Source organism: Amblyomma mixtum, chromosome 1, assembly GCF_055824585.1.
Source record: "Amblyomma mixtum isolate Tamu chromosome 1, ASM5582458v1, whole genome shotgun sequence".
NCBI lineage: Eukaryota > Metazoa > Arthropoda > Arachnida > Ixodida > Ixodidae > Amblyomma > Amblyomma mixtum.
This window is the reverse complement of record NC_143012.1, coordinates 37,321,583-37,347,673: the sequence shown is the minus strand read 5'-3', so window position 1 is coordinate 37,347,673 and position 26,091 is coordinate 37,321,583. Positions and strand designations below refer to the sequence as shown.

Below are 26,091 nucleotides of genomic sequence, written 5' to 3'. Positions count from 1 at the left end.
CGACCGATGGCGCCACCTCCTTAAACAGAAAACAGCTGTTTATAAAAGATTGGTAAACACTTTTGACGCTTTTCTTGAGTTGTTTACGACCTAATCGTTTGATAGCTGCCAAGCCTAAATTGATCCCGTTGTGTACGCACGACGAATAACGTTGTATCCGCTTCGGTAGCGAGCGTAACGCAGTTTGCTGACTACACGAGATCGAAAACATGTGTTTGGACCGCAGTGCCTGAGAAAAAATGGCGGACAAATCGCAACCTCAAGGCGCTCAAGGGCAGCCTCTCGTCAAAATAGGACACTATATTCTAGGGGAAACGCTCGGTGTCGGCACATTTGGCAAAGTGAAAAGTAAGTGCACCTTTCGATGCGTCTTTATTTGCAGTAGCACGTGTTTATGCCGCCGCTTTAACTTGCTCGTGGAGTGTGCTTCGCAGTAGCAGTCGGCTGGGTTTCGTGAGACGTACCCGCCGTCTGCTATCCCAGTGTTGCCATACTATAGTGTTGCCAGACTTGCGCGACTTCCAGTGTTGCCAGGCTATAAGGTTGCCAGATTGTGAAATAAAACCCAGTGAGGCCAGACTATTTGTTCCCTCTCCCTTTTACATTCTCCTCCGCCTACAGCTACGCTGTCGCGCCGCAACCGCCCAGCTCGTTAGAGCAGCCTTGCCCGGAGTGGCCGCCGCCTGTTCGCCAAGCGAGAGAGCACGTCCGCGGCGGTTGTGGAATTGTTTTTTTAGTGACTTGTCGAGCAGACGGGTACCACAGACGAAATCTGCCGATGCGTGGCCCCAGTGAGAGTATTAAGAGGAGAGAAACGCGTGATCGTGATTTTGTTGAAATAAGCGTGCTGTGCTCAAATTCACTTGTCGAGCAGACGGGTACGACAGACGAAATCTGCCGATGCGTGGCCCCAGTGAGCGTATTAAGACGAGAGAACCCCGTGATTTTGTTGAAATAAGCGTGCTGTGCTCAAATTCACTTGTCGAGCAGACGGGTACGACAGACAAAATCTGCCGATGCGTGGCCCCAGTGAGCGTATTAAGACGAGAGAAACGCGTGATTTTGTTGAAATAAGCGTGCTGTGCTCAAATTCACTTGTCGAGCAGACGGGTACGACAGACGAAATCTGCCGATGCGTTGCCCCAGTGAGCGTATTAAGACGAGAGAACCCCGTGATTTTGTTGAAATAAGCGTGCTGTGCTCAAATTCACTTGTCGAGCAGACGGGTACGACAGACGAAATCTGCCGATGCGTGGCCCCAGTGAGCGTATTAAGACGAGATAAACGCGTGATTTTGTTGAAATAAGCGTGCTGTGCTCAAATTCACTTGTCGAGCAGACGGGTACGACAGACGAAATCTGCCGATGCGTGGCCCCAGTGAGAGTATTAAGACGAGAGAACCCCGTGATTTTGTTGAAATAAGCGTGCTGTGCTCAAATTCACTTGTCGAGCAGACGGGTACGACAGACGAAATCTGCCGATGCGTGGCCCCAGTGAGAGTATTAAGACGAGAGAACCCCGTGATTTTGTTGAAATAAGCGTGCTGTGCTCAAATTCACTTGTCGAGCAGACGGGTACGACAGACGAAATCTGCCGATGCGTTGCCCCAGTGAGCGTATTAAGACGAGAGAACCCCGTGATTTTGTTGAAATAAGCGTGCTGTGCTCAAATTCACTTGTCGAGCAGACGGGTACGACAGACGAAATCTGCCGATGCGTGGCCCCAGTGAGCGTATTAAGACGAGATAAACGCGTGATTTTGTTGAAATAAGCGTGCTGTGCTCAAATTCACTTGTCGAGCAGACGGGTACCACAGACGAAATCTGCCGATGCGTGGCCCCAGTGAGCGTATTAAGACGAGAGAAACGCGTGATTTTGTTGAAATAAGCGTGCTGTGCTCAAATTCACTTGTCGAGCAGACGGGTACGACAGACGAAATCTGCCGATGCGTGGCCCCAGTGAGAGTATTAAGACGAGAGAACCCCGTGATTTTGTTGAAATAAGCGTGCTGTGCTCAAATTCACTTGTCGAGCAGACGGGTACGACAGACGAAATCTGCCGATGCGTGGCCCCAGTGAGCGTATTAAGACGAGAGAAACGCGTGATTTTGTTGAAATAAGCGTGCTATGCTATGCTAAGGGATGATCCCCACGCTGGCGTCGCTGCGTCTCATGGTGGGATAGGTGGTAGCGGTTTATTTTAAAGAAAAAATAAAAAAAAGGCGAACGAAAGGAATGTTGCCGGCCGCGTCAATTGCCATCTGTAGCACGCGAGCTGCAGCCGGCGGAGGTGAAAGGGAAAATATAGCGAGGAGAAGTATAGCGGGGAACGATGGCAAGAATTAACAGGGAAGAGCTTTGTATGCTATTTATAAAATTCAAAAAGTAATCAAGTTCGCGCCGCTCGCGCGCAAATGTCCGGGCAGTGGAGACACTCATTGGAAATCAAAGCGAGCCGCCGCCAGCCTCGAAGAGACCGCGCACGTGAACGGGCGAACAACCAACCGAAAAGAGCAGCAGTCGGGAAAGGGAACTTTACGTGTGGGCGTTCCTCCTCCTCTAGCATGCGTGTGGTTTGCTTGCTCGACGATAGTCCTTAATTAACACAAGATGTATACTTTACGCGGATGATAAGACATTATTCACTCAGGACAGCATTTTCACAAGCCTAATAAACAAATTAAACATGGACTTACAGAATATTGTTTTATAGTGTGACAATAACTTGCTACAACTTAATCCTACAAAAACCACTTTCATGATATTCCGATCTCATCAAAAGCATGTCATCCCGAGCCCACACGTTTATCTGGGACATCATATTATCACTGCCTCCGAATCCGTTACATTTCTCGGCATCACGCTTGACTGCCATCTAAAATTTCATCTACACACGAAATCTATCAGTAAAAAAATTTCGTTTGGAATAAGGGTGTTAATAAAAACTAGACATTTCTTTCAACGCCATGTTCTCTTATCCCTGTTCTATGATTTCATTAACAGTCACCTTAATTATTGCCTGTCATCATGGGGAAATACCTATTCATGCCATGTGTCATGTATTTCTCATCTTCAAAGTCAAGCGCTTCGCATTTTATCTTTCAGCCCATACACAGCCTCTGCTTCACCTCTTTACTCTGACGTAAACATTCTGCCGTTGAAATGCCTCCGTAATCTTAGGTTGGGCCTTCTAATCTACCGCGCTCGCAATGATAATAATCAACTTCTCTGTTTTTCCGCATCTTTCCTTGCTAATAGCAATAACACTAGATTCTCTGAACAAAACAATATTCTTCTACCAAAAGTGAGTACAAATTATGGAAAACAAACTGCTTTTTTCTCCGCCATCAAAACCTGGAATTCATTACCACTAGCAATCAAATCCGCACGTTCGCAGCCCGCTTTCTACACTTTACTAAAAAAACATCTCTCATCAACCCATTAAGCCTCATTCCATGCTTAAGGTTGCCTTAATCTCATTTTCTGTTCCCCACTCTGACAGCAAACGGTCATTTGTTACTCATCTGGAACCTCTTGGTTTTTCCTCCGCCTATGTTTTATATCTGCATTTATTCAATGCCCATTGCTATCCGATGTCTTTTTGTGTTCTTTCTCTTGCTCTTATGCTTTGCTGTTTTATGCCTTTTTTGTTAAATTACGCCCGCTAACTATTGTCTGACTTATTCATTGGCGCAAATTACACCAATCGGTTTTAACTTAACTGTATACTTTTGTTCCAGCTCCCCTGCCAAACTTGTGCACTTTTCTTATGTATTCCTGATGGGAGGTCCCCCAGACAGTTTCCACTTTGGGACCTCCTACTGTACTAACTTTTTTATGAAACTTACAGCTCATTTATATTTCGTTTTAATAAACCTTTTAAATCTGCGAAAAAAAAAACCGTTCAAGAGGCGACATGTGGAGTCATGACACATCCGGTTCACAAAGGCGGCGATGAATAGGACTCCAGGAACGCTTCCCTTCTCGTGCGTTAGTGCACTGCGCCACGGGCTAACAAAGGCAGAGCGAAGGCAGCACCCACCCCTGAAGAAGGGACCAAGTTGGTCCCGAAACGGTGGGCAAAAAAATGAAAATATTGGTTGGCGTCAGTTCCCTCTCAACTATCTCAAAAACCCATAAAGACGGATTTCGGTCGAAGATGTTTTCGTTCCTACAATTACTGCTCTGAATGCGGATTTCAACGCAGCACGAGCTCCAGAGCATTCTTAACTGCCAGAAGAAAAAAATATCCAGCCACTACGAAGTGCCTGGGCAATAATTGGATGCACGCACATGACGTAATTATTTCTGCAAGGCTGCTTCTGACGACGCCCGAATTTCGCACTTTTTTCGAAGCTCACCAAGCACAGCCTACAATTTCGTTGTTATCAGTTATTCAGTTCAACACTGCCTACCCCAATTAAAAGTGTCAATGTTGCGTGAATCTGAGCACGCGTCGTTGGTACCTGTAAGCTAGACGCCTACGGCGCCAGTAGGTTCCTTCCCCCTCTCGACGGTAACTACCGTGTCCATCGGAAGTCTAGAGGGGTTAGGAATGGTGACAGCGCGTCGCGCGCTTCGGACGCTCTCCAAGGCCGCGGGAAACGGGGACCAAGGGGCCGACGGCCGTTTCCTATTAAAAAGAGATTAGCTCTCAAGTGGGTGGGGGTCAGTAAGGTCGGCGACTTCTGAAAACCCGCACTGTCTAGCTAAGCAGCGGACATTACTGGCGCCACTAGAGTCGGGCTCTGGCGAGCACTGGGCGCCGCCCACTTGTGCCTACAGTGCCACTGCAGCAGTATTGATTGAAATTGCGCGAGAGCAGATTTAATAAAGCTCCGCCCAATTATCGAAGGTATTAAAACCAGCTGCAAACAAAGAAGAGGAGCGCGCCGAGTCCCAATCTCGGCCGCTTTTCTACAGACCTTTTTCAAACCGCCTTTTTTTTAACCGCCTTTTTCTCCTGTTGCCTTTATTTTTGTTTCCGTCTTCAAGAAAATAGTTTTGCTTCTCAAGAAGTTTGGAGTTGCTGCCCCAACCGGCAACGTGTCGCCGGACGAGTGGACGAAGGCAGTGTGCCACGCGCGCGATTAGTTCGAGACAGGACGCTACGTACAATTTGTCGTTTTCTGTAAATGATTGTGCACAGTGGCCGCTCGCGCGCTCTTGCTTTCGGACAGAGCCCGGACATTTGCGCGCGAGCGGCGCGAACTTGATTACTTTTTGAATTTTATAAATAGCATACAAAGCTCTTCCCTGTCCATTCTTGCCATCGCTCCCCGCTATACTTCTCCTCGCTATATTTTCCCTTTCACCTCCGCCGGCTGCAGCTCGCGTGCTACAGATGGCAATTGACGCGGCCGGCAACATTCCTTTCGTTCGCCTTTTTTTATTTTTTCTTTAAAATAAACCGCTACCACCTATCCCACCATGAGACGCAGCGACGCCAGCGTGGGGATCATCCCTTAGCATAGCATAGCACGCTTATTTCAACAAAATCACGCGTTTCTCTCGTCTTAATACGCTCACTGGGGCCACGCATCGGCAGATTTCGTCTGTCGTACCCGTCTGCTCGACAAGTGAATTTGAGCACAGCACGCTTATTTCAACAAAATCACGCGTTTCTCTCGTCTTAATACGCTCACTGGGGCCACGCATCGGCAGATTTCGTCTGTCGTACCCGTCTGCTCGACAAGTGAATTTGAGCACAGCACGCTTATTTCAACAAAATCACGCGTTTCTCTCGTCTTAATACGCTCACTGGGGCCACGCATCGGCAGATTTCGTCTGTCGTACCCGTCTGCTCGACAAGTGAATTTGAGCACAGCACGCTTATTTCAACAAAATCACGCGTTTCTCTCGTCTTAATACGCTCACTGGGGCCACGCATCGGCAGATTTCGTCTGTCGTACCCGTCTGCTCGACAAGTGAATTTGAGCACAGCACGCTTATTTCAACAAAATCACGCGTTTCTCTCGTCTTAATACGCTCACTGGGGCCACGCATCGGCAGATTTCGTCTGTCGTACCCGTCTGCTCGACAAGTGAATTTGAGCACAGCACGCTTATTTCAACAAAATCACGCGTTTCTCTCGTCTTAATACGCTCACTGGGGCCACGCATCGGCAGATTTCGTCTGTCGTACCCGTCTGCTCGACAAGTGAATTTGAGCACAGCACGCTTATTTCAACAAAATCACGCGTTTCTCTCGTCTTAATACGCTCACTGGGGCCACGCATCGGCAGATTTCGTCTGTCGTACCCGTCTGCTCGACAAGTGAATTTGAGCACAGCACGCTTATTTCAACAAAATCACGCGTTTCTCTCGTCTTAATACGCTCACTGGGGCCACGCATCGGCAGATTTCGTCTGTCGTACCCGTCTGCTCGACAAGTGAATTTGAGCACAGCACGCTTATTTCAACAAAATCACGCGTTTCTCTCGTCTTAATACGCTCACTGGGGCCACGCATCGGCAGATTTCGTCTGTCGTACCCGTCTGCTCGACAAGTGAATTTGAGCACAGCACGCTTATTTCAACAAAATCACGCGTTTCTCTCGTCTTAATACGCTCACTGGGGCCACGCATCGGCAGATTTCGTCTGGTGTACCCGTCTGCTCGACAAGTGAATTTGAACACAGCACGCTTATTTCAACAAAATCACGCGTTTCTCTCGTCTTAATACGCTCACTGGGGCCACGCATCGGCAGATTTCGTCTGGTGTACCCGTCTGCTCGACAAGTGAATTTGAGCACAGCACGCTTATTTCAACAAAATCACGCGTTTCTCTCGTCTTAATACGCTCACTGGGGCCACGCATCGGCAGATTTCGTCTGTCGTACCCGTCTGCTCGACAAGTGAATTTGAGCACAGCACGCTTATTTCAACAAAATCACGCGTTTCTCTCGTCTTAATACGCTCACTGGGGCCACGCATCGGCAGATTTCGTCTGTCGTACCCGTCTGCTCGACAAGTGAATTTGAGCACAGCACGCTTATTTCAACAAAATCACGCGTTTCTCTCGTCTTAATACGCTCACTGGGGCCACGCATCGGCAGATTTCGTCTGTCGTACCCGTCTGCTCGACAAGTGAATTTGAGCACAGCACGCTTATTTCAACAAAATCACGCGTTTCTCTCGTCTTAATACGCTCACTGGGGCCACGCATCGGCAGATTTCGTCTGTCGTACCCGTCTGCTCGACAAGTGAATTTGAGCACAGCACGCTTATTTCAACAAAATCACGCGTTTCTCTCGTCTTAATACGCTCACTGGGGCCACGCATCGGCAGATTTCGTCTGTCGTACCCGTCTGCTCGACAAGTGAATTTGAGCACAGCACGCTTATTTCAACAAAATCACGATCACGCGTTTCTCTCCTCTTAATACTCTCACTGGGGCCACGCATCGGCAGATTTCGTCTGTGGTACCCGTCTGCTCGACAAGTCACTAAAAAAACAATTCCACAACCGCCGCGGACGTGCTCTTTCGCTTGGCGAACAGGCGGCGGCCACTCCGGGCAAGGCTGCTCTAACGAGCTGGGCGGTTGCGGCGCGACAGCGTAGCTGTAGGCGGAGGAGAATGTAAAAGAGAGAGGGAACAAATAGTCTGGCCACACTGGGTTTTAGTTCACAATCTGGCAACCTTATAGCCTGGCAACACTGGAAGTCGCGCAAGTCTGGCAACACTATAGTATGGCAACACTGGGATAGCAGACGGCGGGTACGTCTCACGAAACTCTGCCGCCGACTGCAGACCGTCCGCGGAAAAACAAAATGTGTGAAAACGTAGCGAGTGCGAATTGCGAGCCGACGAGGCTTGCTGGCCGCAGTTGTTGCTACTCGCTGCTATCTTCGAAATTTCGTGATTTGGGCCGCTACTTTTTGGTCGCCTTTCCGGCCCCCGGAATCCCGACGTGGTGTGAAGTAAAAATGCTGCATTCGTGAATTCGCTCTGAAATGCTGCGCATGGTTGCAGTTCTTCACTGCGTATCGAAGTTGATGGGCAGCGGGCCGTCTCAATTCTCGCAAACCGCTGCTAATGTGAGTAAAACTGAAGATGACGTGCAACTGTTGCTCGTCTGCGGACAACAGGTTAATTTGCGCAATACTTGAGCGTGTTCATTAATGCGCCTACTCATCAGAAGTGCAAGTTACTCGCTTTTCCGCCCAACCTGCGATTCGCTTTGATCTTGACACACTAAATACAAGGAGCTAGTGTGCGCCACTTTGGTGGTTTGCCGGTGGTTTAAAACCCGTGAGTGCTAATTATTTCGTTCCCCATCAGCGGCATGTCACCAACTGACTGGTCACAAGGTTGCCGTGAAGATCCTGAACCGGCAAAAGATAAAGAATCTCGATGTCGTCGGAAAGATCAGACGGGAGATACAAAACCTCAAGCTCTTTCGGCATCCTCATATCATCAAATTGTAAGCGAAACCATCACGAAAAACTCGTTTAAGCGTGGTGTGATTGTAAGACAGCTTGATTAAATGGCATGTTATGTCTCTGCTCCTCTCTCAGGTATCAGGTCATCAGCACCCCGACTGACATTTTCATGATCATGGAGTATGTGTGTGGCGGGGAACTTTTTGATTACATCGTGAAGCACGGAAAGGTGAGGCAGCTAGCACAGCGCAGTGTTCAAGTGAACAGAGGTGTAGAGCTTGTTCTGTGAACCAACAGTTCAGATTACAGCTTGAGCCATGCAGTTTGGAACAAGTTTTCAAACTAACATAGAACTTGGCCAGATATGTTCCAAACTTGGAAGTAGCATGTTCCTGCATCTTCATGTAGTGCTAAACCAAGTATTTCAACAGCTGAAATGTTATTAAAAAGCTGTAAAGTTTCTGTTTTGTGAACAGTTCACTAGTGGGATAGGACATAGATGTGAACACTAGTTAATGCACCCAAAGGAAATGTGTTCCAAGATATGCTGGCAACTGACACTAATGCATTCTTTCATTCATCTCTGACTTTGCAGCTCAAAGAGTCGGAAGCTCGTCGCTTCTTCCAACAAATCATTTCGGGCGTGGCATACTGTCATCGGCACATGGTAGTCCATCGAGACTTAAAGCCCGAGAACCTTCTGCTCGACCAAAATCTGAACGTCAAAATTGCAGATTTTGGTGAGTTCATGTCGACGTGGCACCTCATAATACCTTGCTTAAAACAGCATCAAAAGCTTTTGTTAATGCACTGAAGCTCATACGCATTATACACCTAGTGACACTGCTGTGTACCTATCTCCCCTAGGACTCTCTAACATGATGATGGATGGCGAATTCCTGAGGACAAGCTGCGGGTCTCCCAATTATGCTGCACCTGAGGTTATTTCTGGAAAGTGCGTAGCCTTTTCTTTACACTTCCTTGTTTTTCATTTGTGCCTTGACTTTTCAAGCACAGGCGATGGTTACATGTGTTGATACTTTTTTGCTTCCTTCATCCCAGGCTTTACGCCGGCCCTGAAGTTGACATTTGGAGCTGCGGTGTCATACTCTACGCTCTCCTTTGTGGAACGGTGAGTGTTTTTTTCTCGTAGGCCTGAGCTGTTATGTGGTATGGCCTTCACTTCTTGAGGTAGTGTTGTCATCCAGAGTCCGGCTGACTGTGTACAGTTGAAAAAGCAGCATGTTCACCTTTCATGAGCAATTAGGACTCTCATCTTTACCAAACTTTTTGACATAAGAGTTGCAATCAGGTGCAAGGATTACATGCATGCAAGTGCAGTTATGCAAACCATGACATTACTGATTCTGTGCGCTTCCATTTTAGAGTTTTCACCTGGACAATTTTATCGAACTCGCAGCCTCTTTTGCGCTCGGACATTTGCAGTAGTTGACTGTCAACGCTTGATTTACTTTGCTCTTGCTTATGTGGCGCTCTTTTGCAGCTTCCATTTGATGACGAGCATGTCCCAACCTTGTTCCGCAAAATCAAGTGTAAGTTCTGCGTGGTATTTGTTTTGTTACTTCAGTATTCATTTTGATGAGAAAAGTAAAAATCGCAAATTGCTTATGCATGGCATGCTAAATTTGGCGAAAGCTGTCCCTGTGCTACTGCCTGTCTTTTGCTGATTTCCAACATCTACACTTTGTTATGGTAACCTAGGCTACCACAATGGGCTGTCAGTCATATGCTGGTGCTGGTCACTTAGGAACCACTGGTCGTGTGATGACACAGGACTGGATGCTGACAGTCTATGCTTTGAATCTAGTGGGGAGGGCTCTGTAAACATCTTTTGCTGCGAAATAAGCACGTGTCTATAATGACTGTGTAGGCATGCCATAAGTGCTTGCATGATAGTTGTTCTGAACATGCAGGTCTTCAGCTGCCACATTTATATTATGTGCTGCGAAAGGCGACACTAGATGGATTTAAATCAGCGGTATACACTGATTCTGCATCACAAGTTGCTGTTACACTCAGTCATACAAAACTGGAAATGTGGTTTTAGTGGTGCATTTGGCAAATCTATGTGGTTTTTATGAGACCATTTTTCTTCACCTTCTAGGCTGTGTGAAATTTCAAGTGTGCCACCATGTGACATTTTATAAACTGCACCAGGGCGGCATTTGCTGCCATGAGTTTGCCAAACATTCTGCCCCTCTGGCAGCCGGGTCTCATATATTTTACCACACAGGTTGAATTGGCTGCACTCTAACTATGTGACCGATCCCAGCCGCGGCGGCTGAATTTCTTGAAGGTGAAATTCTAGAGGCCCGTTTGCTGTGCAATGTCAGTGCACGTTAAAGAACCGCATATGATCGAAATTTCCGGAGCCCTTCACTACGGCGTCCCTCGTAGCCTTAGTCGCTTCGGGACATTAAACCCCAATAAACCAAACCAAACTCTAACTATGTGACCATGAGGAGAAACTTCCGTTTTTCCCTGTAGGCTGTTTTAGGAACTAGCCTACATTTCCTCTCTACAGCTATCTGGTGACTTGCGTTGTAGCTGGGTTTCTATGCAAACAGTATTTTTATCCTGCATTGTGATGTGTGTTCCTGTCGTGGTGATGTGGATGCCTTGCACATGCACAGCCGGTGTGTTCCCGATCCCGGACTACCTCAACAAGTCCGTCGTCAGCCTGCTCATCCACTGCCTGCAAGTGGACCCCATGAAGCGGGCTACCATGGAGGACATAAAGTAAGGCCACTCCTGCAGCCAACAATGTTCCAACTTTTCACCCCGCTCAAGTGGTCCAGGGCATTAAAAGCTGCTGTCGAAATCACTTCACTGATTCTCGTTGAGTTCTAGTTGGAGGGCTTAGAATTTGCCAGAATCTGAATGTTAGCGTTAAGCACACTCCGGCCGTCCAGCAATGCTATTAGTGTTCATGCATATCTTTGATGTCCACTGTGCTGCATTTACAATCTTTCTCTCTCTTTCTTGAAGAAATTGCTTGTGTATTCCTCTGTTTACTAATAAGCACTGGCTGCAGTGGCTTAGTGGTTGGGCACTCGGCTACTGAGCTGGATAACTCGGGTTCAGTCCGAGCCACGGTGGCCGCATTTTGATGGAGGCAGAACGCAAAGGGCACCCATGTGCTGTGCGATGTTCATGCACGTCAAGGATCCCCAGGTGGTCGAAATTATTCCAGAGCCCTCCACATGGCACCTCTTCCTTCCTTTCTTTCTTAACTCCCTCCTTCATCTCTTGCCTCACAGTGCAGTTGTGATTTCCAATTACTGTGCCATCTCCTTTCCTCAGAAAACCATTTTTACTAACATAACTAGCTTGTTTACACCTGTAGCTGTTAGCAGCCTTTACTTTGTCATGCCCTAAACGTTTGGCTTTCTTGCGTGCAGTGCCTGGAGGCAGCCTCTTGCACATTTTGAGGCACGAAATAAAGGAAACTAGAGAAAGGTTCTTGGCAAAGTTGGAATTTTTTTATCCTTGGTATTATAACACTCGTGCTTCATGAGCTGCGCTCCATGAGCACTCACAGAGGGTAAACTGCACGTGTTACAGATGTGAATGACGGAAAAAAATCTGTTGCAGAAGCTTTAATGCCAGTGTTTTTATTATGGCATATGTAATACAGCTGGGTTCTTTCTTTCTTTGCTGACAAATGGCCACACATGCTTACATTTACTCGTAGCAGTCAGGCAGACAGATGATTTGCTTGTGTGCATGTGTCAGGGTCAGAAACGTGGGGGCTAACGAAGAGGGTTCATCTTAAGTTAAGGACAACGCAACAAACTATAAAAAGAAAAATGATAGGTATAACGTTAAGACATCGGAAGCGGGCGGAGTGGGTGAGGGAACAAACGCGGGTTAATGACATCCCAGTCAGAATCAAGAGGAAGAAATGGGCTTGGGCAGGGCATGTATATGCGAAGGCAAGATAACCAGTGGTCCGTAAGGGTAACGGAGTGGATTCCAAGAGAAGGCAAACGTAGCAGGGGGCGGCAGAATGTTAGGTGGGCGGATGAGATTAAGAAGTTTGCGGGGATACAGTGGCCGCAACTGGCAAAGGACAGGGTTAGTTGGAGAGACGTGGGAGAGGCCTTTGCCTCAGGCTGATGATGATGATGGTGATGATATGTGTATTTGTGTATGTTCATAGAAATTTTAGGTCTTTGCTACATTATGTTAATAAACAGCGACATAATATTAACCTGTCCCTTTAATTGGCTCTTCCATAAGGGGCAAAGTGTCGAATGTGAAGTAGTCTGAGGTGCCTCCTGCTGCAGTCTCAGGGCACTTTTTTTTTTTTTTTCATTTTTCAGAAACCATGACTGGTTCAAGAAGGAGCTGCCCGCCTACCTGTTCCCGCTGCCTAACGACAATGATGCTTCGATAATCGACATGGATGCTGTGAAAGTTGTTTGTGAGGTACAGTCAGTTTCTCTCCATTCATCTTGTTGCAGCAAAACTTGCAACAAACGAGCGAGTTGCATGAAATGACATTGCACTCTTGGTGATTTGATTACTGTTACATGTTATAGTACATGCACATGTCAACAGAGGTTTCCATGTCTTAAGTAAATGTAAAATGACTGTTAGAAAAGGCTTTAGTATAGGAAAATGCAGGAAGCATGGGCGTCCGGAAGGGGGGGGCAAGGGGGGCGGTTGCCCCCCCCCCCCCCCCCTGGAATTACGGATATTATTTATGCACTAGTTCCTTTTTGGTGCTAATCTACCGCCGCCCCCATCCCTGGACATCGGGTGCCCCCCCCCCCTTCCTGGAAAAAGTTCTGTGGATGCCCTTGGCAGGAAGCATTTCTGTGTACATGACTCATTCATGGTAAATGCATAATTGTTAAGTATGTGTGCATGGCTGGGGCTGAGATGTGTCTGGAGGCTGAATAATGGAGACAGTAGTGGTTGTCTATGCACACTGGGGTGTGACTTGGACTAAGAACACCTGCCTGCATGTCTTATACAGCCAGGTAATTCGATCCTTGATTTTGTGGACATTGGTGCAGCAAGTTATTACTCTAGAACGCGCCTTGATGTTAACGAGCATCGAAGATTCGCGAAATAAGAATGGGTCATTGTGATTACCTTGTTGCTGCCTTCTTGCTGAGCCTGTATTCAATATTTTGTGATGCATGACTGGACAGGGATGGAGGAAGACACGACATGACATAACTCCATGCATTTCACAGGACATCATCATCATCAGCCTGACTACGCCCCTGATGATGATGATGATGTCCTGTGAAATGCATGGAGTTATGTCATGTCGTGTCTTCCTCCATCCCTGTCCAGTCATGCATCACAAAATATTGAATACAGGCTCAGCAAGAAGGCAGCAACAAGGTAATCACAATGACCCATTCTTATTTCGCGAATCTTCGACGCTCGTTGACGTCGTTTCACAGGACGCTTCTTTTTACGTCTCTGTTCAATATTAGCACGAAATAAGAATAGATCGAGACCATCTTACTCAATACTAGGTACATCACTGTTTTCAAGTCCATGACATCACGTGGAAACAGAACCCAGGATTCTCTTTCATGCTTTCAACTTCGGCTTCTTTTGTCTCTTTCCTTTCCTGCCCTCATTTACTTGAATTTTGTGCCACTTTTGTAGAAGACAGATTCTAACATGCGTTTGCGTCTCCTGCATTTCTTTTTTTTCCGGGATGGTGCTGCGAGTAGAAGTTTGGTGTTCAAGAGAAGGAGCTGCACAGTGCGCTGCTTAGTGGCAACCCGCATGACCAGCTGGCCATAGCCTACAACCTGGTGGTGGACAACAAGCGCATCGAGGACGAGACCGCCAAGCTGGAGATCAAGGACTTCTACCTGGCCTCCAGCCCACCACCGACGGCAGCCCTGCTTGATGTGAGTGCTGGTCAGGTTAAAGCTGAACAACCACGTGTAATGTCCAGTATGGGCATATCCTTTGTGAACACAGATCATTCGCCTCGCGCCACGCTGTCTTTCCACTGAGGCAGAGCGGTTAACATGTACTGCACCTTTCTTGCATCAAGAGGAGGATACGAGCTATAAATAAATGAGGGTACCCAGTTACGTCGTATGTGCGAAGGTACAGGCTACTGGCTTTTATCGGCTATATCTCTTTGCAGCAATCGAAAGTGCCTCGCCCATTTAAATGTATACCTGGCTGTGGGGCTGAGAAACGTGGCGGAAGAATTTTAAAAATTTTGTTCAGTATGGGAATGTCTGTTTCCCTCGGTAGTCGGCGTTTGGAAACCCTGATGTCACGGACAAGATGAGTGCGTGTGGCCTAGGCGGCAGGCAGTGAGCTTTACATTAACTGAGATGCATAGGTTTTTACTAAAACTATACTTCAATCCACTATGGTGGTTTCAAAAAACTATCAATAAAGTGGTGATATATTTGTCACAGATGTCAGCGACCGTTTTCTGCTGTAGCACTGCTGCTGATGGGCAGGGACACTGGGGCCATGGTGGCTGTCTTTTTTTTTAAGGGGGGACACTGGTCTTAGACCTGTTTTACTTATTTTTAGACCAATCCTAATGAAACTCTACCACCTTGCTCAGTTTCTTACACTGATTTTGACAATGAAATTACCTTTCTCATGAATTAGTTGGTTCCCAAGATAATTAATTTTAATTAGTCATTCATTAGTACCTCAGTGCAAAAAAAAAAACAGCTCAATAAAAAATAATTTTTAATCCATGGCTACATGTGTGGTGAGTGAAGAGTGCAATAATCAAAACCATTTTTCCATTTTGCCCTCATTACTAATTTTAGAGCACTTGGAATATCAATATTCAAGGTGTGAATGTAATGCTTCAATAAACTTAACGAAATCATAAATTTTTGAAGTGCAATTGAGCAAATCTGCTTTGATTATTGCACACATTGTCTTCAGCTTCCCTTAGCAAAGAAGTGACATCTCTATCTGTCCTAGACGTTGAGATATCGACATACTAAGACCACCAGATGTCCAAAATTTTCATGCCATTACATTGTCAGCTCCTGCATCAATTCAGCCCACACGATGATCTGAATTTAATATTATGGTCAAAATGCTGATTTCTTGAAGGAAAAAATTGGTACAGTTAGAAAATAATAGCTGGAGATTCCGCACATTTCAATATTTTTAAAACCGATTTTTTGGTCATTTTTTGGTCTCAAAGACAAGTGTCCCGGCTTAAACATTTTAAAGAGTGAAGAAAAAGCAGGTTCAACCATACAAGAAAAGCCTCGAAGTTTGGTTAGTGTGGTGCCACCATCAGGTTTGGCATGACTTTCTTTGCCAGTTTTTAGATAGAAATTCCTGCCAAAACCGAGAGTTCTGCCTTTATTATTGTATGTGCAGGGAAATATTTACAAGAATGTGGCAGTATTTTTATACTTGTCTTGTACCGTAAACTGGCCCTTTTAAGAATGCTACTGCTCCTTTCTCTTGTTGAATAGAAAATAATAAGGGAACTCAAAATGCGCTGGCCTTTTTAATCCTCTGCTTACAGTGTGCGTGCGTGTGGCTATAATTTCAGCAAGAGCCCCTGTGGGCAGGATGCCTAATTTGAAGTTATTTCGTCATTATTTTTTTTAACATGTATATGTATAAAACTACTGTAAAAATTACAAGGAACTTTAGCGGCTAAAGTGGTGAAAGGCAAAAGCCCGCGTGCTGCATTCTGCTACGCGATTGTTCAGTGCACATTTTGTTGGTGCATTAATTAACTGCCAATTAATGACGCTTAAGCTTCCCTAGGAGTGGAACACAACAGCTTGTTGTAGGGCTGCCAGTGGCCACCACCCATTCCCCTGCAATGCATTGCCCTTTGAATGCAACGCTTTTTAAGGAAAGGAAATGGGGCTGTAATTCTCTGTTGGCACCGTAGAGGAAGGGAGGAAGTGTGAGTGAAAGAAGAAAGAGGGGCAGTAGTGAAGAAAATGAAAATTGTATTTGAGGAAAGGAAATTGCATTAACTGTCTCACATATCTCAGTAGACACTAGTCGAAAATTGTATTTGAGGAAAGGAAGTTGCGCAGTAACTGTCTGGCATATTTGGGTGGACACCCGTCAAAATTCGCTGGCAGTGATGTCACAACAATTTGGAGCAATCTGAAATGCCGACAAATACTTTGTCCTTGCTCATAAATTGGTTTTTGAGTAAAGGAAATGTATCTGTCTCTCATACCTCGGTGGACACCTAAACCTCGCTGTAACGGGAAGGGAGGAAGATGGGAGTGAATGAAGACACCATATTCACTAGACGCACTTTTGTTCATTCCAAACCATCGAGTTGGCATGGTGGAGTGGTAGCGTGCTCGAGGTTCGATTCCCAAGCTCGGCCAATTTCATACTCGGTTTTATTTATTTATCTGGTCTGACTAGAAAGGTTAATTGGACTAATTGGTTAAGAAAGCAATTAACTAAACTCAGTCAAACTTACTTGGAGCATCACTATATGATTCCTTTAATTGGTTGCATGGTTAGTAGCCAAAGTACAATTGGCCCCGTTTGAAATTCGCTCACTGTGACGTGACGACTGTTTCGACCAACTGAAAAGCGTGACATTTTCTGTCGACAGCTCCTGCTTACAACGATGAGGCATTAAAGGCTTCCGCCTTAATAGGTGCAGAGCCTTGCATGTGAAATTTGGTTATCTGGCAGAGTAGATGTCTTGTTCAGGGATAATTTTAAAGATCACTGTATAAACGCATGTGAGGGCCACAGGTTTTGTTTTTTTTCCCCCAAGATTCGAGGGGCAATTTTTGGCGTGTGGCCCATGTACGCAATGTGGGAAAAAAAAATGAGTAAAAACTACACACCAATGAGTTCTCGCGCAGTATGTTTTTCGCACATGCCAAACATGTCCATTGTCAACGCGTAGCGGTTGTTTCGCACTTCCATCGCATAGCAGAGCAGCTCTTCTTCCAGTGCAGGAAACTTGCACGGCTTGCCTCGGAAAGCGCGCTTATTGCAGCTTGTGTTCCTTGATGCATCCTTTTCGTTGCACCATCATCAAACACACTTTTCGTCCGAGTCAAGTTTCCTGCCCGCCAGATGCTTGCGATTTAAAGGGTCAGTCTACTCACCGAGATGAGTATATAAATAATGGCATATTCTGGTAGTTGGCACCCTATAACATCAATAACGAGGGATCTGCGCCCGGTTTGGGCGGGAATTTATATTTTATTTCGGCGTTAAAAGTCGCGTAAAAATGCATCGTGGCGAACCCAAACGTTCATTTTGTTCAAGAAAGTGGTAGTCTTTTTTTGTAGAAGCATAAGTGAATATACTACGTACCATTTGTATGCCCCAATGTCAGAGAAATGCACGTTTTGTTCTAGTAAACTGTAGAAGGCGTACCGCTCGCTTTTTCTGTAAATCACATGAATATTTATAGTTGCACGTACGCAAAACGCAGGCACATTCCCACTTTTAGTTCAGCGTATGCTAGCAGAGACGCAAAAATAAACTCAGCCTATAGTGGCGCCATCTGGTCGTCAGGACGGCAACCATTGCTGTAAACAAATCGACTCTCCACTTAAGCCTAGGAGCGGCAGAATCGTCACTCTAATTATTAAAATAAAGCAAATTTATCTCTTATATGTTTTCTTATAGGCGAGATGAGACGAAGCGAAAGACAGGCGCCCCATTTATGGCCAGTGAACGCACTGAAAAAGGCAGCAACAACGAGAATTCAGTCTGAAGCGAGAGGTCCGGCTTCGACGGGCGCCGCCATGTTTGTCGCCGCGCGGCGGAAATCCAGATGGTTGCCAGATGAGACTACCATCTCATACAGATGTGTTCCCACATCAATAAATTCTATTTTAAAATGTTCTACTGCACTTCTTCGCACCACAGCTGGCTAAACGGTAATTTGAGTAAAGAGCTATCGGTTGCAGCAAAGAAAATATGGTCGATAAAATTCAGTAGACTGACCCTTTAAAGAGCGAACTCTGTGACTCAATTTAAAAGCCAGCCGTGTAGCTCTTAGTTTGCCTGTCATGCTGAAATTCCAACGCTCGGTGACAGTTCATAAAAAAAAAAAGAGACATATAGCACACAAAAGTGACAATGCACATATGGTTGACAGGCAAAAAGCTGCAGCTGGCAATACTGATGCCAATATGGATAGCGGGAGTTCGCAGAGAAAATGTTGACGATGATGATGACGTGCGGCCTTGCACGCCATTCACGGGCAGTGCCTGGAGGCTTCTGTGTGGGCGCATTTCGAAGGTTATTCCCATGTGGCTCATGGAAAGGCTGGGTGTGGCCCTTACGAGGGTTTTTGTTTGTTTTTTTGAATATTTCCTAAGGGAAAGCACGGTGTGGCCCGTACCCTTACATACATTTATACGGTAAGTGGTTAATGAACAGTTTCTAACGAGCTTGTGCCCCGCCGCGGTGGCTCAGTGGCTACGGCGCTCGGCTGCTGACCCGAAAGACGCGGGTTCGATCCCGGCCGCGGCGGCTGAATTTCTTGAAGGCGAACTTCTAGAGGCCCATGTGCTGTGCGATGTCAGTGCATGTTAAAGAACCCCAGGCGGTCGAAATTTCCGGAGCCCTCCACTACGGCGTCCCTCATAGCCTCAGTCGCTTTGGGACGCTAAACCCCAATAAAACCAAATCTAACGAGGTTGTATATTGACACTATTATATTTAACAAAATGAGACACCCTGTACAGACCATCCCCTGTACTTCTGAGTGGACTGTTGAATGTGTGAGATTTGTTTTTGTTGACTGCGCAGCAGTGTTTTTGCCATTTGTCTAGCGGGCGGGATCCTAATGTGTCACAATTTGGGTGCCCCCACCTTGCAGCAAAGCCCACAGAGGCCACATCCAGAGCGCTTGGGGAGTCGGCAACGGATGCTCAGCGGAGGGAATGGAGCGGATCGCAAGGGCACCCCAATGAAGAGGGCAAAGTGGCATCTAGGTGCGTTCATCTCTCCTGGCGTTGCCTCATTCCCCGAGGGTTGCCTGTTGCTAGCCACACTTTTGTAGCAATGCCACAAGAATGATGGTTCTACATTCACACTTGGCCATTTGGTGTCTAAAGTGAGCGAAGTTTACCACTTCAAGTCGCTTTCCACTGGTAACTCCTTCACATGGAACCAGTACAGAACCAATCTCTTCTGTCAGAGAAGCCAGCCACTCAACACTAGCTAATGAGGCGGCTGCACCCTCACCTGACAACATCTTGTGCAACCTCATAGTTGCACCAGTGGAGTGGGCGCATCTGGTGCAAGCACCGCAGCGTTTCTGTGGCAAGAAATCTAGCCTGCTAGTGCTGCTAAGCATCCAAATGTGAACATACCACAAGAGTAAAAGTCATGAAAAAAAAATGGCCTTATGACTGCGTAGCGCCATTTGCTGAGAGGAATTGCTCATGGTGTTCTGTCTAGTTGAAGGTGTGTGCATCAGGTTATGGAGCTTATTTTTTAGTGCTGTGGTACGTTAGTGCCTCGGCAACCCCCATTCCTTCGCGAGAAATGGTTCATATGAAAATCTGCTCTTGGTTTTGTGTGGACTGCAACACTATTGTGTTTACATGAGAGTTTTTGTTGTGGGAAGTCTAGTGTCAATATTGAATAGGGTGAAAAAAAACCTTAGTGCTGGGTCCCATGGTGTGCGAGACATGTGCGGAAAGAGGCCAAGACAGGAGAGACAACTCACACCTAGTTGTGTCCTTTTATTTGCTTGGTCTCGTTTTGTTTGTTTGTTTTCACTCTCTTGCTCAAGTATGAACGCTTACAAGCCTGGCTAGTTGTGTGCTTTTAGTTCTTGGGCCATCCATTCAGTACTAGTGTCGTAACTGAAAATCCTCTCTATTGAGAGCACGGAACCCTTGGCCAGACCTTATGTTTGAGTTATAATTGTCATCAGAGAGGCAGTATTATCAGTCCTATTTAGGAATATGATAGTGGGGTGATTACGTAAACAGTACACTCATAATGCTAAACTAAAAAAGAAAGAAAAAAATCATTTTCAGTTAAGTTCTGCACTACTATTAGTACTGCAACAGTAGAACATAATGCCTTTATCTGGATTCCAGAAACCTTTCTCAAGGTCTCGCATTATTTTATGTTCTAGCACCCAGTGGTTGACAGGGCTTCAATACGGTTGTAAACATGTTAATAGCATGTGGAACTGTAAACACTTCTTGCATCTGTTTCTCTCGAGTAGTAGTTTGTGTAAATGAGGTTGTTGTTCATTTTGCTTAAGTTTCTTGTGAGCGTGGTCACTTCACAAGTAACACCATTTTTTTCCTCTCCTTTCTGGCAGGCATTCGATCACAGAGCAAGCCCCACGACATCATGAATGAGGTCTACCGCGCCATGAAGGCACTCAATTTTGTGAGTAACATTCTGCTTTGATGCACCCGTGGTGTCATCGTTTACACGAGGGCTTTTCAAACTAGGTTCTACGAAACCTTTGGGTTCCTTGCTGGTGCCTTTTCGGTTCCCTGGGCACCTAAATCTATGTGTGCCTCAAGCCTCATTTTTCCTTCCCCCACTTTGTTTTGGGTCTAATAATACTGCACTTTTTTATGTCTTTTATCACTATACAGCCAGTCATAATTGAATTTATGCATTTTACTGCAAAAGCAGGGCTAGAGTCCCGCCCCCCCCTCGCTCCCTTTCCTGGAAATTTGACATCTGGTGAAGTGGAGCCTTTCTAGCCCGAGTGAGGATCCTCCAGAGTCGGATGGAGCATTAAGGATGGAGCATTTTGCCACTGGTGCAAAACATGAATGGGAGCAGTTAGGCAAGACTTTTGTTTTGTGTAGGAGTTGGCTAAGATAAATCTAATTTAAAATTGTGATAGATGGCGTACACTTTCTTTTGGCCCAAGCGAAAAATGTGCTAGTAAGGGCAGTAGTGCTGTCATGGAATCCGGTCGGAGTCATCATAAAGATATAATGTGCTGCTTAGGGTGGCCTCCCTCATTAATAGATATGGGGAGGGGTCATTATTGCTCCACTTCTAATCAACTTCAATCAAGTGGTCAGCTAGCTTGATAATCCCCCCCCCCCCCCCCCCCCCCCAAAAAAAAAAAAATGGAGTTGCTCAAGAGGAGGACTTGTTGGTCACAGCAAATTCACATGTGAACATGAGACAGTTGATGTGTCCTCTGCCATATATCCCCTTCCCCGGGAAGCAGCATAATAGTTAAGTACTGCGATTAAAAGTTTACTACACGTCAACCAACTTGTTTCCTTGATCGTTTTATGTATAGTTATCCACTTCTTCCCCCTGCAGGAATGGAAGGTCGTCAACCCTTTCCACGTGCGTGTCCGCCGGAAAAACCCAAACAGTGCACGCCCGGTAAGCGGTTGGTTGCCTGTGCTTCTCGCGAGTGGAAGAATCTGATGCAGCTTCTGCTTTCACCACAGGTGAAGATGAGCCTGCAGCTGTACCAGGTGGAATACAAGAGTTTCCTCCTCGACTTCAAGTCCCTCCCGACCAATGAGGAGGCAGCACCGCAGGATCCAAGTCAGTTCTGCTGCAAATTGTTCTGTAGCTGAAGTTAGCAGCATTAATTTACGGTCAATGAGCAAAGCTGTTGTAGTCTACCGAGACAGTAGGGTCTGTAATCTGAAGGTGTCCACTAAGCAGGATTGACCACTTCGGTTTGCACCGGTTGGTTGCTGCGCCAAATCGAGAGGTGGCGATAGCAGACATATCTTTTCTGTTACATCGTCTTCTCGGAAACTGCGCTTGCAGCTGCGTTGATAATTGTTGCACAGAAGTGAGTATACAGGGTGCTACTTTTTATCCATTACAGATTTTGATTTTCAAAACTGTGAGAGGTATTTTGGTACAGTCTGTTGAGCTGGACTGTAGGCAAGGCAGACATTATGTACTTTATATGGATCAATAATTAGACTATTAAGACTGTAAAACTAACTAATAAACTTTTTTAGTTTTGATTTTAGGGGCCAAGGTTATATTGAAAAATTCATGACCGTCATCATGGAAGATTAGCCAGCCCTGTTTTTAAATTTCCTTAATCAACAGTGTGGTTCGAAATGTCGAACATCAAAAATATGCATTTGAAAACTGTTGAGTTCACTTTCCCACATTACCTAAAATACCATCATTGTGTGCTACATCGTTACTGCAGTAGAGTTCTTCTACATCATCCTTTTGAGCCATGTAGTTGGATCGTGTAGTTGGACAGGTCTCCGAACAAGAGAGAACACACGTGTTCTCACACCTCTGGATATTTCAAAGCTTCATGGGTAATGCGAGTACTTGGCTAACGCAGTTCAAAAGCTAACTCCGTGGTCTGAAGGCTTCTGGCCATTTGCACTGGCCAACTGCATTTCAGAAAGGCAGCTCTTCAGGTAAAAATCAGATGTACACAATAGTTGTGAAACTTGGTAGGGGTGAAAAAGCATTTCTAAAACTCTGCCATTCACCAAATGTGCTTCAGGACAGTCATGTTCTCTGTATGCAGTCCAGGACATTCATGTTCTGATAATTTTCACGATTGGTTAAACTATATTATGGAGGCCTCTCATGATTGCTGTGATCACAACCATCCGTGGGACACATGTAGGCTGGTTTGGGAGTTCAGTCCCTGATTTACTTATTTCCGGTGTGGCCGCCGCTACCACGTCTAAATGAAAGAGAGCTAATGGTTTCTATGTTCTAACATTTGAAGCCTAATTAAACTTTATTCTGTGATGAAGCCTCAGTGTGAAGTATCTTAACTGTCCCCTGGCTGAGCACTTGTATTTCCTTCCAATCTCATGAAAGGGTGATAAGGGAGAGAGTGAGGCATTGAAAAGAGAATGGATCTGGAATTAACTGTGTTGCAAGGAATCCGTAGCTACAGTTTCAGACGTAGTTGTGCTTGCTTTCTGTCTTAAACGCGTGTCTGTATTTTCAGCTGCAATTCTAAGGTCTCGACGTTAGAACAGATGAGTATAACTTAGCTTTACGTATAGGCTTACACACCTTTTTCTTGAACCTACTTCTGTAACTTTTCAGACTGCTGTGCACGCACGTGTTTACTCACTAAGGTAAACACCATCAAAAACGTTGATCATAATGTGGTAGTTGAAATAGCTTGATATAGGGTGCACAAAATATGCATTTTTTTTACAGATGTCTTTCCCACTTGTTCCATCTTTTAAAAGCGTTAGCTTTCACTCATCACATTTCAAGATTTCGTGGGGTCTGCTACCACCGTGAGATCACAGCGCTATCTGTGGCAGCAACTAGAAAATAGCACATCTCGCATTGAGACTTGTAGCGCCATTCACAACAGCATTGTAGAAACAACCACCTGCCTCATACCAATGACGACGTCACGGTCCAATAACACTCATTACTTTGTCTTCCAGACGGTGGTGGTCTTTTTTACTGTTTGTATTTTCTTGAGGTACGTGATAAGTCATGCCACTTAACATGCAGGAAAAAAAAATCTTCCCTTTTTTCTTTTCTATATTAGTGAGCGCTTGCTTTACTCACCGTTTGTGGAATCCGTCTCTGTGCAGGCGTTGCTGAGACAAACTACACCCAGGTCCACAACACCATGGAGTTCTTCGAGATGTGCGCCGCACTCATCACTCAGCTGGCACGCTGAGCCGCACATCGCGTTGGTCCACGGTGCCAACCCAACTATCCAAGTTGACCTCAGTCCCCAGTGCTTGCGGCGGTGGCTAGATTGGGCTAGCGTGCTGTCCTCTGAACAGTGACCTTGCTAGGCATGGTCACCGCAGATTCTAGGTTTTTTTTTCCCCAGCTGTCAACATTTTCCAGTAGTGCACCAACTATTTGAAGCAGTTCGTGAGCACCGGGCATTGTGGGAGGACTTGCCTGCTCTAGGACTGGAGCGCGTAGCTGAATAACGGGAGTGATGATGTTCGGACTAACTAAAAGCCTGAACCAAACAAACTACAACTCGGCACATACTAAAGCAGTGGCTGCAGCTTGGAATCTGTGCTTCAATTACACTTTGCTTTTTTTTTTTTGTGAAGGCCGAGATTAATATCTCATTCTGAATGAGGATCCAGATGTGGTCTGTACAGCGTGCATATTAATTAACAGAGCCATGGGATCTAAGGCTGCCTACAATTGCCTTTTCTTCCTCGAGTAGCGTCCCCGTGCCTCGATCAACACTTGCAGTACATTTTCTTCTCTCATTAGAGCGGGTGGCACGCTAGCCAAATCTAGTCACCGTACCCCGTATACGACAAGCCACCTATTATGTACGTGCTTGCATGTGCCATGTTGCACAATCCGCTCCTTTCTCTGTGAGCGGAGATGGATATATATATATAGGATGTTTTAGTTCTTGTTACTTTTTCTTAGTCTACTTAGAAAAAAGGAAAAGAGAAGACGTTTCTACTGCGACGGGAATGAGGTAAAAAGTGGAAGGTGGTAATGCTAGCCACTGGAATGTTGCAAACCTGGCTTTAGTCTGCATCACTGCAGGCTTTGGCCTGCAGTGACGCAGTCTTAACAGTCATTTCTAATTCCACCTAGTGGTGCTAGTATTTGTTTGCACAAAATGCAAGAAATTAACATTTGGTTCTTGGACCGTTGTGGCTTTTTGTTTAGATGCATAGCCTCCTCTTGTAGAGACAGGCCTGTTATGTAGAAGCCGCTGGGGCCGAGCTGTTTTTACTGAATTGCTGCAGTTAGTGTTAATGTGCTTTCTTTTCATGGTTTAATGTGCAGTTTGGGCACTTCTGCACAACCTCACTGACAGAGTACAGGGAAGGCCTGTAGTCAGTCTTTAATTCCGCAGATCGATAAGTATTCATACTTGCAGTAGAAACGCTGCAAGCTTGTAGCAGCATGAAGCGCTGAAGGATGTTTGACAGCCTAGTTTGTTACAAAGATATGACAAGCTGGAGTGGCAAAACCCCGCCAAAGTGAAATTGTCGACGTGCAGTGGTAATCTAGTGTCATCGGACAACCTAGCATTGGATAGATTTGAAACCAAGTAGTGAACCTGTGCTTTTATGTAATTCGGCATATCACACACCCCAATAGCATTGAAGCGAAGGGGTTGAATGCTGTGCGCGAAATCAGTAGTTGTGGATTGAGGAAAGGTTTAAAATATACGTTCAGTATTGACCTGAAAAGCAAAAGTGAAGAATTTTTGTGCGGCTGTGTGTAGCCTGAATGCGAGATTCCCAAGCTCATGAGAGTTGTTGGAAAGGCTGTGTGGCAGACAAACTTTCTGTAAAAAAAGAAATAAATAAATACCAGCTTAGCTGGCGCCTGGGATAGATACCCCAAGCATGCAGTAGTAGAGATGGAGGGGAATTTGTTTTTTGTTCTGTAGTCTAAAATGAATTATCCTGTACATATTATAAATATATACATATGTACGTATACGTCAATACAAGAACAATACCATTGAGTCTTGTTCATTTCTTGCCTTAATTGTGGTATTTGGCTGTAGAGCCCAGTTCCGTAGTAATGGTTGTAGAGTCGCACACCTTTCATGGTCATGTTTCGACCTACATTTTATCAAGTGTTACAAACTGTCTTGCGCTGCCGGAGAAAGCCAAAAAATTCACAAGGATATTTACACTGGTTTATGAATGCATAATTGGTTTAGGCTGTGGGCATCACTGTAAAAGGCCTTCAATTCTGCACCAGTTTTACAGTGCTTGAACATAAGGAATGTAAACCTAGTATGTCCCTCTTGTACAAACAGCTGAAGTTCTGT

The 26,091-nt window shown here is 45.7% G+C and overlaps 1 protein-coding gene across 1 annotated transcript; it reads left to right on the top strand.

The window, feature by feature from the left end:
- The first annotated feature begins 24 nt into the window (after window positions 1-24).
- AMPKalpha (AMP-activated protein kinase alpha subunit) lies at window positions 25-25,250 on the top strand. Its single transcript, XM_089547873.1, has 15 exons — window positions 25-348; window positions 8,281-8,422; window positions 8,517-8,610; window positions 8,977-9,121; window positions 9,249-9,336; window positions 9,444-9,513; window positions 9,886-9,934; window positions 11,036-11,141; window positions 12,728-12,833; window positions 14,105-14,287; window positions 19,216-19,330; window positions 20,680-20,750; window positions 21,657-21,722; window positions 21,791-21,890; window positions 23,903-25,250. The coding sequence occupies exons 1-15, from the start codon at window positions 240-242 to the stop codon at window positions 23,989-23,991; spliced, it is 1,533 nt and encodes a 510-aa protein (XP_089403999.1). The 5' UTR covers window positions 25-239; the 3' UTR covers window positions 23,992-25,250.
- Window positions 25,251-26,091: the final 841 nt, after the last annotated feature.

What these genes read in the sequence shown, in the direction of transcription:
- AMPKalpha (XM_089547873.1), top strand. Translation starts at nt 240, where the DNA reads ATGGCGGACAAATCGCAACCTCAAGGCGCTCAAGGGCAGCCTCTCGTC. An exon ending in CCTGAGGTTATTTCTGGAAA is followed by an intron (nt 9,337 to 9,443) that starts GTGCGTAGCCTT and finishes CCTTCATCCCAG; the next exon opens with GCTTTACGCCGGCCCTGAAG. An exon ending in ACGCTCTCCTTTGTGGAACG is followed by an intron (nt 9,514 to 9,885) that starts GTGAGTGTTTTT and finishes GCTCTTTTGCAG; the next exon opens with CTTCCATTTGATGACGAGCA.